Genomic DNA, 12,187 nt, shown 5'->3' with positions numbered 1-12,187 from the left:
GTTCAGAGAAAGGCAGTGTCCTTACAGTTACGTTGGCTGGTTGGTGTTCCTGTCTCATGAAACAGAAGCAAAGGCTTGTTGAATGTGAGTGCACAACTCTGGCCTGGCTGACTCCCTCCCCTTTTGCTGAGGTGATGCTGAGGGCACACAGGGTAGTTTGGGAGTGTCTGTAATTACAAGTAAGTGGCTCAAACAGGTCAGCAGCGGTGTCAGGGGTAGGGTGCCACTGTCTGCTGCGTTTCCGTGGTGCTCTTGTGACTCACCTGCTGCGAGCAAGTAGAAAAGAACCCCTGCCTGGTTTCTGTGCTACCACAACTAGATGTTCCTTTCCTTAAAGGCAAGTTCAGACAGAATAATCCTTCACCTCCTCACTCTGTGACATGATACAGATGATGTGAGAATGACACTAGGTGTTTTGCTCCACTGCCTAGCAGAGAGCCTATCACTAAACACTTTCTATTTATCAGTTTTGTACACTTACCTCAGTTACGTTTGTAATGTCAAGTGGAATTTGGGGGAGTGGTAAACCTGCTGCAAGCTATAGCAATGGTGGTGAATTTTCTGCTGCTGTGGTCTGAAATAAGATGCAATATGGAAGTATGTGACACTTTGCTCCAGAATTGTAGATGTAAAACTAAAGCTCTCGCTGTTATTTATGTGGCCTGAGCTGACCAAAGAGAAGACGAACGGACGTGGTACAGATGCAGTCTTCTGGCCATCAGCAAACTGAATGGCATAAGGTAAGGAAATAGATTCTAAGCAAGTTTGGCTGTGGCAGGAGCTGACGGCCTGAGCAGCTCTGTCCTCCTGCCTCTGAGGGAGAATGGTTTCACTGCAGCTGACAAGAACTCTTTGCTCAGCAGCTGAGTATAGACATTTCCCTTAATGACAGTGCCTTTCTCTGTGAGAATCCCAGCATCTCTCCCATTTCCTGACTCACATAACTGTTATTTCTAAAAGTTGACTTGTCATATTATTTTTTTCACCAGGCTTGCTTTTCTTTTTTTTGGCACACTGGAGACCCACCTAGGCCTTGCAGTGAGTCTCCTTGCCGCAAACTGAGCTTGCAGAACCAAACACTGAAAAGTCTATAATCCAGAGTAAGCTTCCTTGAGTAGGAGAAGGTGAGCTGTGTTGGTCAAACCCATAATATTCACGAATTGTTGGATGTGTGCCAGAATGTTGTTCTGCTTTGTAGGAACTAACTGCTGTTGTGCATTTAACTTGGCTGCGTTTCCTGCTCAGTGCGATGATCTTTTTATGTTGTCTTGCCGTGCTTACGGGGGAAAAAAGGCAGGGGAGGAGTTGTGTGAACCCTGCAGCAAGTTTCCAGTGCTGGTCGTCCTAGAAGCACCCGCTGTAGTGTCCTGGGTGCTAGCTTTAGGTGGTGCTGTTTAAGAGGTACTGGATAGCTTTTGGCAGAGAGGCTGATGGCATTAAAATAAAAAAAAATCTGAGACCTCTGTCTTAGGAAAGAATAAACACACACATTATCATTATATTTAATAATTCCTTATGTTTTTACACTTAAGAGTTGCTGGTGTCATTTTTACAAATTACGCTGATCTGGAAAGGCAACAAATACTTTTTACAAAGTAAAATGTCTTCAGCAAAGAGTGCTTACTTTGACAGCTGAATTTCGGTGAGAGTATCCTTTTGCAATATATCCATTTGTTTTCAAAGTTATTATTCAGTGCACAAGGATGCAGCTGTTTTGATAAGCTGTCAGGAATGCGCTCTGGACTGCTTATGAAAAGGATAAATACTATTTAGTGACACAAGCATGATCAAAGGCACTTTTTTTTTAAGAGGCCCACCTCTTACTCTGTGAGGTTGTGTTTTATTTTGGTTTTGCTTTCTGTGAAATCCTGGTATTTGTAACAACAGTTTTTCAAGTTTGGAGAAGTTCAGATCTCATGTGCAGAGGCATTGGTCCTAAAGCTACAGACTGAAGAGGTACTGAGGTAAACAGCTCTTGCTGCCGAAGACTGGCTTTCTAACATCTACCTTAAATATTGATACTAGCAGAAGTTTATTCTTCCAAGTGCTGACTGATTTATTCATCAGCCATTCAAGAGGAGGTCCCTGTCACAGGACTGGTGTTAAGCACGAGGCTTTCCTTTTATAGCACCGCAACTCACCTTTGCTTAATTTGTCAGCTGTCTTATGGCCGACCTGCCACTGTAAGGGTGAGGGAAGCAGATGGTTAGCTAAGTCGTATTGGGATTTATTCCAGTTAACGAATGTGCTAAATAAAGCACAACGTGTTCAATTTTGAAAATGTAATTAAATAGCATGCTAAATTAATCGCTGCCCTGAAGACTAGGGGATTGTACCATAATAGCGTGGCATTAACTGCCAAGCTTAGAATAAGCATTGTTTGACTACCACGTGTCCTGCGGTCCATTGTAAATTCATTTATTCAAGTCCAGTTAGAAAACTGAGGCATTTTTGTGTCCCGGATACTTGTGGTGTAGAAGGTTACCCGGAGCTCTGTTTCTGCAGAAAATTAATACTTGCCCTTTCTGGGAAAAAGGATTATTTTTCGAGGTTAGTTTACACGTGGAGCTTTGGAATATTCAAACGGAACTACAAGACTGCTGCAAAACTGATTCAGCTGTGTGCTCTCGCTTCTAGAGAAAGCAGCATCGTAAAACTTTTCCCTTCTTCTGTGTAGATTCTTAGCATCTTTCCTGGCTCTCAAACAATTTATGGCTAGTAATAGGAATAGTTAAGTTTTCTAAATTATATTTTGATACTTGAAAATGCATACCGTACGCTCTTAAGCATTGACAGTTTGGCAATTCAATCTGGCAATTCAACTTAGAGAAAGAGTCAAGACTCCTCAAAGATTAATACCTGAGTGCTGAACTTCTATTCTACAGCTTAATAAGTAAACTAAATATTTAGAGAGAGGCTGGGTGAAAAGAAACTGTACAAAAGAGCACAGAAAAAGTTTGGTAAAGCACAGCGGAATGTCTGGGTACAGTGAAGTTGTGGGCCAGCTTTCAGGTACCAATTACTGTCCCTCCTGCAAAATCAGAAAGTAATTGGCAAATTATATATACTAAAAGTTTCTTTAATTGAGAAGCTGGCAGATCTCTTTGTGAACACAGCATAAGAAATCCACGTAAGAAGCTCCTCCATGAATACTCTTGTCTTCTACTAGGAACTGCCGGAATAGCATCTCTGGCTGCTCCCGTTGTTTCACTATCATCAGCTGAAAAGAGACACATGTATGTATTTCTAGGATACAATCACAGTAAGTAGCAGTACCGTTCTCCTGTATCTACTATGGAATGCTACTGAAGGAAAATAAAACAACAAATTAATAGTGACATTTCAGTAGCTGTACTTAGGAATACAGGAGAGCGATTTACGTGCAAGCACCAGCTAGCGTGAAGGAAGCTTTGCAGAATTAAACTGACCTTTCAGAGTACATTTCAGTGGCATACTTGGAAATTCCTGGTATGTAAAAAGCCTTTTACAGCTACAAGAAAATCTGTCAAAGCTGGCAGTGTTCTTTTGAACAGCTATGAAAACAGGCTGAGGCAGAGAGAACTCTTACCTTCATAGTGTAGGGCTTCTGGTTCTGGATGTGCTCCACTATTGACTTAATTTTCTTAGAGTAGGGATTGGCCAGGTCAGGCAGTAACGTCTGTCAGAATTGAAGCATTGCAGGTTGGTTGGTACATTCCAGTCACATTTATTAAAAACTCGTATAAGACTAGTTGCTGGTACTTATGATGTGTATTGCTGCGGGTGTCATTCTAAACTGGGAAATGCTATATCTATCTCCTTTGCAGAAATTTCCAGAATAACCCATCAGTCTTTAAATCATTTTTCAGTTTAAAATAATCACTATATTAAAATTCATTATCGGGAAAAGTTCCGGCTGCAGGAGAAGCTTTAGCTATTATAGAGTGCTTTGCTGCTGCTTGACCCATGCATATTCAGTAGGATTTTAATACCTGTCATAACTTAGGATACTTTGAAAATTCTGTGAAAGCTTCTCTCATAGTTGTTCGGAGAGAAAGCTTAGGACAGTTTTATGCGTTACTTTTGGTGTCTTCACATCTTCTGCTGGTACCCATTTCTGCTTTTAGCTGAATGATGAATGCTCCAAGTTCCCCCTCTGGTTTCTCTAATTCGTGGCCTGGTCTTACTAAACGATGAGTTCTGAAAAACGGACTGTTTTCCCCCCATATACTCACAGCCTCTGTGCTGATGTGTGCAAAAGACGGCACGTTGAAAAGCCCTTGGATGAGCTCTGGGGGTGTGCTGACCCCCAGCCACAGGAACATGCTCAGACCATTGGCCAGAATGAAGGCCCCTCCTTCTGAGAGACGCTCCTCAGAGCAGCGCACTGCAGCTGGCACGGCGTCGCTCTTCAAATCCAGGTTGTGCTGTGGGGCAAAAGTACCTCAGTTGAAGCTTCAAGGTGAGTGATGCTCTAATAATAACAGGTTTATTACACCTTAACGCTTCCTTTCCAGATCAGAGGAAATTAGTGGTTACATCTTTTTCAGTTAACACGCTACATGCTAAGAATCACCTCTCCACAAGTACAAAGATGCATGCATACCAGCCTTGAGCTTGACTAAAGCTGCCATCTTCTATTAGCCAGGTCAGAAACCAGGCTCATGTTAAAAGTACGGTGTAATTATGAGAGGGTGACGATGTCAGCGACTGATCGTGTTACTTCCCCATTTTCATTAAACTAGAGGTTCTACCTTCCCTCCGAAGTCTAGTTCAGCTAGCAACTACTTCACTTTAAAAATATAATCCAGCTTGCTGCGTGTTGCACAGAGAAAATGTTCTGCATCTCTACAATTTAAAACATGACAGCAATTTAAAAAGAAAACAGTTTTACCAAAAGCGAACAGACGTGCAGATAACATACGTACAATCGGCAGAAGCTGGGGATAGAAGAACAGCTGTGTGTCAGCTACTCCCATAGACATGACCAGCTGCCGATGGTACGCTCTCTCGTCAGTTGGAATTTCTGGTCTGCCAGTCAGCACGCAGCTCTTCAACAGGCAGTTCATGTACACTGGTAGCACCTTCATTGCATCTGGAAGGATGAGCTGAAAGACAGCAGAGACTTGTATTTAATATATCCCACGTGCTGGGAAATGACAGCTGGACTTTCAAACTACTATTTAATTGTTTTCTTCCACAGTAAGTACCTCTCTGGTGTTAGAAGCAACATTTGGTCTTCACTGAAAGAAATAATTCACTGCCCAGGCTTGCGATTATAAGAAGCATTAAATGGTACATGAAAGCCTAATTGGAAAACGTAGTTTAAAGGAGACTCAAAGAAACAGTCTAAATTGAAAGCCTCCGGTATTGTTGGGAGTCCTTCGCTATTAACCTCAGCATTCAAGTAGAAAATTGCCAATTGTAGTTCAGAAAAGTGAGGAAAAAGCCACTTATGCAGCACCTCAAAATCCAGAAGGGATACAGAAGTATTTTGAGAGCTGTAAGAAAAATAAAAGTTAAAGGCTTACTGGATTTGAATTCAGTCAAGCTATCTTTGGATTGTCCTGTGAACTGGGAAAAGGCTTCTGTCAGGAACAGCTGCTGAAAGGATTTACTGTTCGTTAGTTCCGTGATACCCCCAAATGCTCTGAATTTATAAAAAGAGTCACCTGTCGTCATCTTCAAAAGAAAACCAAAAGTATGTATGTCCTGAAACGTTCTTTTCTGGTACTGCTGGTGGTGCAAGTGTGCTGGCTGCAAGGAGGGGCTGAGCTGGGGAGGTCTTTACCTGGCTTACTGCTGAGGGGCTAGCACAGTTCTTCCTGTAACACGCCAGCATGTGCGCTGTCTGACTGACCAGGATCTCTCTGACAGCCTTCAGCGGTTGGCTTAGAATAGCTTTAAAAGCTACGAATACAGAAGAACAAAAGAGCATGTTCGGGTTCTGTTGCTTGTGTGCATGACAAATATACACTTTTAAAGTATGCTGCTAGATTTTAATTTTATTAAACTCACGTCTGTGGCTGTTTTTTTCTGACTCTTAAATCATTTTAGAGAATTTGTTAATTTTCACACGAAAAGCCCCGCCCCAAACCAAACAGAAATCCTAACCAAATAATACAGTGCCTATACACTTCTGTGCATTACCTGTTTCTAGCAACCTTCACAGGCATTCCATTGAGGGCATAGATATCTAAAATTTGCAATCTAGTTCTCTTTTAAATTTTATAGTACTTAAAAGAGATGGCAGTAGCAAGTTACAAAACATGACTTCCCCCTTGCTAATCAGTCACTCCAACTCCCTTCATTCCCAGCCCAGAGAAGAAAAAATAAATTACGCTCGACTTTACCTGACTTAGCAAAGAAGTTGATAAGTGCATCAGTCTCACAGGTCTTGTAAACATCAGCTAACTGGGTGCTACAATTTAAACCTATATTGTGTATGCGAAGTCTTCTTTGCCCACTTACTGATGTGTAGAGGACAGCACACTGCAAAAGAGGAGCCAGTTGTCTTTCATTTCAATTTTAAAACAAGAAGTTGATAATCATCACACAAGAGCCACCGAGAGGCACAGAATGACTTTTGAGGAACAGCCCAGCTTTGTGGTGCTGTTTCAGTGCTAATGAACCAAAGGAACAACAGATATATTAATTTTTATGTAAGTACATTAGACATATAAATGAATTATAAAAGTTACTAGCCCTGTAAGTATAAAAATAATGATGACTGTTGGGAAGGCTTATTGCTTTCTTGTGCTACACACTGATGGTATCATCTGAAAACAAGAGACCACTGATTGTAAGCTATACTTGAACATGCTATCAAGAAAAATGCCCCAAAGAAATGCACCTGAAAAGACACACTACCAGAGATCAGAAGCTTGCTGAGTACGACTCTGCCATCTTAGTTTTTGTCAAAGCAACAAAGAAAAACTTGTTAATCTTGAAAAGTCAAGTGGGGTCCTACTATATCCACCCTGTATCTTGCCTCTTCCATTGGCTTAGATAGTAAAATTTGAGGGATAACTTAAGAAATAGCTTACGACTCCAGTTCCACTTTTATATAATGTTAGCGTGCAGGAAAACTTACTTACATGCATAAAAAGTAAAGGAACCGTGCTCAAGATTTCCTGAGTGCTAACATTTTGCTGGCACTGCATGCATCTCCCTGGCAGGCGTTTGTTTCCTACCACCACAATCAAAAAATAATTTCATCATTGTCTGCAGATACAAGCCAAAGCCTGCAGGGCATACAGCGCGTACCAACTGCAGGTAAATTCACTGTGGCCAGCTCTGCACTGGATCTTTCACAAGTAACTCTCATATGAAAGAGAGTTAAATGCAACATCCGTATGCCATGCACTTCTCCCATCGCTGCTGCACCAGTCTCCAGTAAGTGCCATCAGACATACCAAAGGGGATGTTTCACAGTGCTGTACTCATACAAGGATTAACTGCTAACCTATGAAGTATTTATAGGGGCAAGATAAAAGCTAAGCAGCTTAGCTTAGAAACAAAAGTTTAGATAATTCTACGGCTTGTGTGAAACTTTCAAGCTGTAACATTTTCTGTCATTAAAATAGCAAAAGGTCATGAGGTCATGACAAAACATCCAGAATAGTAAACAGCAACCTCCCATTATCTGATAATGGTTAGGATGAATCTTCTGCTAGGTATGAGCATATCCCAAGCGCTGGCAATTCAAGCAGTAATTAAAACTGGCCTTTCTGTGCCTAATCTACATTTCCTGGAACTACAGCTGGGGTTCCATACTGTGGAGTAAACAGCCTGGCATTTCAGGCATCAGTCCTACGGCGTAACTTTTTTTGCAATCATTACTATGTAAATAAATGACACGTTGCATTTTTTACCTGAATTAAGGCCCCGCTGTCCTCATTCAGTTTGTCGTCATGTTTGAACTCTACTGTCACAGCCTTATCGCAGTCAACTGCTGCCATTTCAACGTCTGTAGTGTTGTTCATGTAAATGGCACCAAAGAAGTCAGTAGCCCTGAAGCCTACAGCCAGATGAAAAAGTAAACAAACCGTATCCTTTTACAATTAACAAATAAAAATGATACTGTTTTCTGACTTCAGTTTTGCTTAATGAAACTATTTTCCCTCAAGGGTGTGCAGCCTCAGGGGGTTGCAGTCCCCACCAGTCTTCCTCGCTGGTGGCATTTTCTGTCCGCTGGGTAGGAGGAAGAAGTGAATCTGTGTGGGCCATGGAGGAGCGCGGTGACTCAGGGACACCCCAGAACCTTTGGCACTACTCACTGCGCCACTCTGTGTGTTCGTTTATGCTCTCCTCAAATACGTGCATTTGAAAGTGAGAACGAATGGTTGAAAAGTAGAAGCATTAATTTAATTAGAAGTATTTAGAAAACGAAAAAGCGTGTAAGTGTTGGGCAAACATGCTCTTCTCTAAGACTTCCTTGCATTTCAGAATGCATGCATAATGATCAGAAGCCTTACTGCTATTTGCAAATTTGTGTAGGCATATACGTCAGGGGATACTCATCTGTTTTCTCAGTCTGTACTTTTCAGAAGGTACACAATGAAGTTAAGACGGGCAGCCTGCTGTTACAAGTCTGTATAGTTACAAGTCAGTATAGCACTTCTAGCACAGAATTATTTAAAATTATATATTCTCATATGCATATTTATTCTCATTCCCAAGGGGTACCATTACCTGTACTTGTTCGAACCCTCATTATTGCATCAAATGCCGTCTTTTTCTCTACATCCCTCCTGAGATCGGTTAGGAACTGCAGGCTATCGGAACTGAGCTAGAAAGGCAAAGCAAAAGCAAGAGTTGCAGATCACCACTGGGTGGCAGCAAACGAGCAGAAACCCAACACACTCCCCCTCCCTGACATCGCATCCTTTCACATTTGACTTCTCTGTTTTCCTTTAAAAGAGACTTTATTAACAGGAGCAGAGATGCACAAGTATCCACCAGCTCATCACCAGCTTGGACACGCAGAATTTCTATTCAGTCAAATCCATCTCCAATAACATCCATCCTAGCGAAGTTCATATGGTGTGGCCGTAAGAATTACAGAGTAGCCTCGCTCACTTCACAAAAAATGCTTCTGTAGCTCAGCTCCTGACACAAGGTCCTATATTCCCCATAGATATTCCTCTGAAATTTTAAACAAACAAGTAGTGTTGTGGCTTTATTTTGCTCTTTATCATAAGCATTTTTACCTGTAAGTACTGGAGTAACAGACTTCCCTGCAGATGTCAGCATATTTAGGTGAGTCAGTTAATTTTAAGGTACCAACCAATTTATGCAAAAGTAAAATTACTCTTTCAACACTTCAGTTTCAGCCTGACCTGCCATTTCTAGGTTTAAATTTTATCCCCTGAGGTTTCTAAGTAAATTTTGTACAGTTACTCTACTTTTTGGTTAACTGTCAAAGGTGACTGTGAAATAAAAACAAGCAATCCCCAGATGTAACTAGCTGCCAGGTTGGGAGCTTGCACCGCTTACCTGGAAATTGTTGTACTTGTACAGTGTTCCTCCAGTGTACATGGTGACAAGACCCAAGGAAGCTACGTCCACGTACTGATTTGGGAAGAGGAACAAATTCACGCAGCAGCCGTTAGCCACGCAATCTCTGGCTAAGGACTCATAAGAGTTTACCTGAGGCTGGAAGAGTGTCTGCACAAAATTAAAAAATAGAAATGTGATAACATTAGATACTGTTGGCAGCCACTCACAATCCAAATGTCTGCCTGAAAAATAAAAGTGATGGAAGTTTTAAGTGAGACATGGATTTGAATAAAATCACATTGCCCCTGCAAATACATTCCACTGATATTTATATGCATCAAAAACTCCTTACTAAACTAAATCACTGAACGGGTAGGTAGCAAAGACTATTGATGGGTGGAATTATCTGCAGCTATGGATTTCCTTTATAAATGAGCGTTGCTGCTTGACCATAGTTCAACCTTGGTGTTCCCATATGGCCATACCAATATATTTGTCCATTATATCTAAATAAGCAGGACAAAGAGTGGGAATACTGTATAGTTACAAGCAAATCTTTGTAAAAGAAGATAAATGAAAAAGATCAAGGTTTTATTAGAGAAATTCAGCGTAATAGCACTCCCTTAGGAACTCTGAGTGGAAAATACCTTTTCTTTATCTGTGTTGAGTAGTTTTTTGTCATCTCTGTTTCTCAGTTTTCCTGGTGCTTCTGCAGTTGGCAGTGAAGAATGGAAGATAAACAGCTTCCCAGCACATTCTGCAGCCTGTTGTAATGACACCCATATTGGCATTGAATAATTTTCACACACCATTGTTTCTCAGAACAGCAACATTTCTGCAAAAGTTCTTCAGCGCTAAATAGTTCATTTTACAGTCCTTACATTTGATGGATTCCCAAAGCTGGGAATTTTATGTCTGTAAATAACTTAGTCTAATACAGATGTGTTGGATGATGCATAAGTACAGTAATTTCTATATAGGAAGCTAAAATCTTGATGACTACGAAAAGTACTTCTAGAGAATTTTAAGTTAGATACAAAAGAGTGACAACTACATTCCTGTACTGCATTCTACATTCAGATCTACACTAAAACACCGGAGCAGCAGAACTTGTGATGGACATCTCCTCCTTTCACTAAGAAACAAAGTGAATACCAGTTTCAGCCAAAGTTTTCAATTCTTATCTAGAACTGTAATGAGGCAATGATATTTGCTACCTGGGATGGCCATCTGCTGACAGAAAAACCTGAATTCCAGAGGATGGCAACAGTAGCAGTACCGTAAGCATCTTTGTACTGTAACAAGCTTTTCCACCAAAATTTAGGAAAAACAAAAGAGTTTTTCGCTCACTCTTGTTATTAAGATAGCTAATAGGAATGAAAACTGATCAGCAATTGTGAGTTCACTGAGTATTAAAGAAATGGGGTGAATGGAAAGGAGGAGGAAAGGGAGCAATTGTTCTTTTCCTTCTCCAGGCTTACCAACACATCCAGTTTAAAAACTCAATACCTGAGACTACCGACACTAATGTGCTTCAGTACTCTTTCCCCTCCAGATCTAAAGATGCGCACAAGGTTATTCCACATTTCAAAATACGCCATGGCATTCTTCTGGGATAAGTAGCAATTTGTTTGCTATGGCAGGAATGCAATCAAAGACAGTTATCATACTTCTAACAGAGCTGAAATTTCACCCCTAATAGTTTAAGCATTGTAGTTTTTAATTATGAACACCACTTTTTTTGGTAACTTTTAAAAAGCGTTCTGTAAAGAGTGAAAGACTGACTGAGCACATAGCCATTACTCACCACATGCATCAGGAATTATTGGGAAACTGCCTAAAATGTATTATTTCTAAAAATAGATTGATATCAAAGAGGAACAGAATCAATTTCATTCTTTTTAGACAAGGTTTGTTTTCTCGAACACATGTATGTGCATGTTAATAACTTACAGTGAAAATCCTTGCAAATTATCACTTTAAGTACCGAGTTAAAAAGCTTACTTAATAAAAACTTTTTTTTTTTTTTTTTTAATAGGAACAGCATCAAAAGAAAATTCATGTTTAAGTTTGTTTTGCAGAATTCAAATACCAAGGAAGAGCATTTTGATAGAACTGGTAACCAAATGGTTTGCACGTATACCCTCTGCTACTATGAATAAGTAAGAAGAAAATAAATATTTCGGAAACAAATTTGAGAAATGCTGTGTAATTTTGGTTTAACAGATTTATTTACTCAAAGTTTGTGATTTACTTGTACACAGCTGACAGATAAATCATCTATTGTAAAACAACACTGGCTGTTTTTCTGCCCCTACAAATCTTGTGGTGGCATTCCTTTATTGGCAGAGCTCCACAGAAATGTCAGCATTTCGAGGCCTATCCCTGACACACAGAAAGCGACCGGGGGCACATTTGATCCACAGATTCATTCTCAGCTGTATGCGTGCTGTGAGATGTTGGCAGCTCAGCAGAAACCCTCCCACTCCCCACTCAATTCTGTAGTCATAAATTCCTCACTTTGTACAAAACGTCAGCAGAAGTTGGAGAACAGGCAGAGAAAAACCGTAACTTACACCAATTCTTAATCTGCCTTTCAAACACACAAGGACTAGAAGTCTGTACAAACATCCAGAGTATCTACCAATTCTGTAGCAACTAAACACCTTTTTGTCTCTCAAATGCTGAACAAGAAACCAACTCCCGC

General features: G+C 40.6%; 1 protein-coding gene across 7 annotated transcripts in view; it reads right to left on the bottom strand.

Moving 5' to 3' along the window:
- SEC24D (SEC24 homolog D, COPII coat complex component) overlaps positions 1,468 to 12,187 on the bottom strand; it is a 69,051-nt gene continuing 58,331 nt past the window's right edge. For all 7 annotated transcript variants that reach the window (XM_021396403.1, XM_021396406.1, XM_021396402.1 and 4 more), the window contains 10 exons: positions 10,128 to 10,244; positions 9,478 to 9,648; positions 8,674 to 8,770; positions 7,854 to 7,999; positions 6,333 to 6,471; positions 5,771 to 5,889; positions 4,908 to 5,087; positions 4,215 to 4,406; positions 3,569 to 3,658; positions 1,468 to 3,220 (listed from right to left, as the gene is read on the bottom strand). In XM_021396403.1, coding sequence (XP_021252078.1) covers positions 3,080 to 3,220; positions 3,569 to 3,658; positions 4,215 to 4,406; positions 4,908 to 5,087; positions 5,771 to 5,889; positions 6,333 to 6,471; positions 7,854 to 7,999; positions 8,674 to 8,770; positions 9,478 to 9,648; positions 10,128 to 10,244 — 1,392 coding nt within the window. In that variant the 3' untranslated portion in view covers positions 1,468 to 3,079. The remainder of the gene's footprint in view (positions 3,221 to 3,568; positions 3,659 to 4,214; positions 4,407 to 4,907; positions 5,088 to 5,770; positions 5,890 to 6,332; positions 6,472 to 7,853; positions 8,000 to 8,673; positions 8,771 to 9,477; positions 9,649 to 10,127; positions 10,245 to 12,187) is intronic.

The sequence above is a fragment of the Numida meleagris genome, chromosome 4, assembly GCF_002078875.1.
Source record: "Numida meleagris isolate 19003 breed g44 Domestic line chromosome 4, NumMel1.0, whole genome shotgun sequence".
NCBI lineage: Eukaryota > Metazoa > Chordata > Aves > Galliformes > Numididae > Numida > Numida meleagris.
This window is presented reverse-complemented; position numbering and strand designations above follow the sequence as displayed.